The sequence below is a fragment of the Aspergillus thermomutatus genome (assembly GCF_002237265.1).
Source record: "Aspergillus thermomutatus strain HMR AF 39 chromosome Unknown NODE_592, whole genome shotgun sequence".
NCBI lineage: Eukaryota > Fungi > Ascomycota > Eurotiomycetes > Eurotiales > Aspergillaceae > Aspergillus > Aspergillus thermomutatus.
In genome coordinates, this window is record NW_020798642.1 from 235 (window position 1) to 1878 (window position 1644).

General features: G+C 47.0%; 1 protein-coding gene across 1 annotated transcript; it reads left to right on the forward strand.

Moving 5' to 3' along the window:
- Nucleotides 1-243: 243 nt before the first annotated feature.
- Nucleotides 244-1180, forward strand: rps1 (40S ribosomal protein eS1; the record flags this gene model as incomplete). Its single annotated transcript, XM_026753767.1, has 4 exons — nt 244-328; nt 377-402; nt 485-986; nt 1037-1180. Coding segments are annotated over 4 exons (757 nt in total), but the record flags the coding sequence as incomplete, so codon positions are not given.
- Between the last annotated feature and the right edge of the window lie 464 nt (nt 1181-1644).

Sequence of the window (1644 nt, forward strand, 5' to 3'; positions counted from 1 at the left end):
TTTTCTGTGGGATTGCAATTTCAACTTATTATTCCGCCGACCAGCAACAAAGCGGTTACTCGACTCGACTCCCTCCACCAGAGCCCGTGGTGTGATATACCTGTCTGTCTTTGATACTTGTAAGATAGACTTGAGTCGCAGTTATGGCGGTTGGAAAGTATGCCAATCCACATTTACTATTGTTACGCACACTTTGAGCATGTGTCTGGATACGGTGGTTTACAGGTACTGATCTTGGGACAGGAACAAGCGCTTGTCGAAGGGCAAGAAGGGTGTGAAGAAGAGGACCGTTGACCCTTTCTCTAGGAAGGACGAATACTCTGTCAAGGTATGTCGACTTGGACGGTGTAACTTGACCGCAGCTAACCTGGATTAGGCCCCTTCCACTTTCCAGATCAGAGAGTACGTTACGCGCATATGTTATTGGAGCGCAGTATAGAGGCGTTTTTCAATGTGAGGAGGAATCATGCTGACTGGCTTATAGTGTTGGGAAGACTCTGGTCAACCGCACCAGTGGTCTCAAGAACGCCAATGACTCGCTGAAGGGTCGAATTTTCGAGGTTTCGCTCGCCGACCTGCAGAACGATGAAGACCATGCTTTCCGCAAGGTTAAGCTCCGCGTGGATGAGGTTCAGGGAAAGAACTGTTTGACCAACTTCCACGGCCTGGATTTCACGACCGACAAACTGCGATCCCTTGTGCGTAAGTGGCAGTCGCTGATCGAAGCCAACGTCACCGTGAAGACGACCGATGATTATCTCCTCCGGCTTTTTGCTATCGCCTTCACCAAGAGACGCCCGAACCAGATCAAGAAGACCACATATGCTCGCTCTTCCCAAATTCGCGCCATTCGGAAGAAGATGACCGAAATTATGCAGAGGGAGGCAGCCAGCTGCTCTCTCGCTCAGCTCACTCACAAGCTCATTCCCGAGGTTATTGGTCGTGAGATCGAGAAGGCAACCCAGGGAATCTATCCGTTGCAGAATGTTTGTAATACTGTTATTCTTACTCGGGATGGGGACTAACTGCAATCTAGGTTCACATTCGCAAGGTCAAGCTTCTTAAGGCCCCCAAGTTCGATCTGGGTGCGCTTCTGAACTTGCACGGTGAGTCTACGACCGACGACAAGGGCCACAAGGTCGAGAGAGAGTTCAAGGAGCAGGTCCTCGAAAGCGTTTAGATGGTTTGAATCACCAGTATGCTGGTCGTTGGGACATGGATTTGTACCTGCCCGTACGCCTGGATTCTTTTTTATGAGTCAGAATGGAAAAGAAATTTATCGAGGCATCATGTCTTTATTGACTGGTGGTGTCGTTCAGTTCTATGTCCTTTAAGAATGGTGTTGGTAAAAAAATATGTGGTATGTTTCTTCTATTTGGACAGTTCCAATTAAATGTAGTGGTAAGATACCTGCTAGAACCAGTCACTTAGCATAATGTGATGTGCTGATGCAGGGATGCAGCTTAGTAATATAGCAATAAGCTCCATGGTTGTTGTACAGTAGGAATCTAATGTACTTAAATAAAGGAGGCTGTTACAGACATATACCTCCTCCTTAGATATACACCCCCCTAACTTAGGGGCACATCCCCCCTGCTGTAATTAGTTAGAATCAACATCATATAATTACTAAAAATATACTAG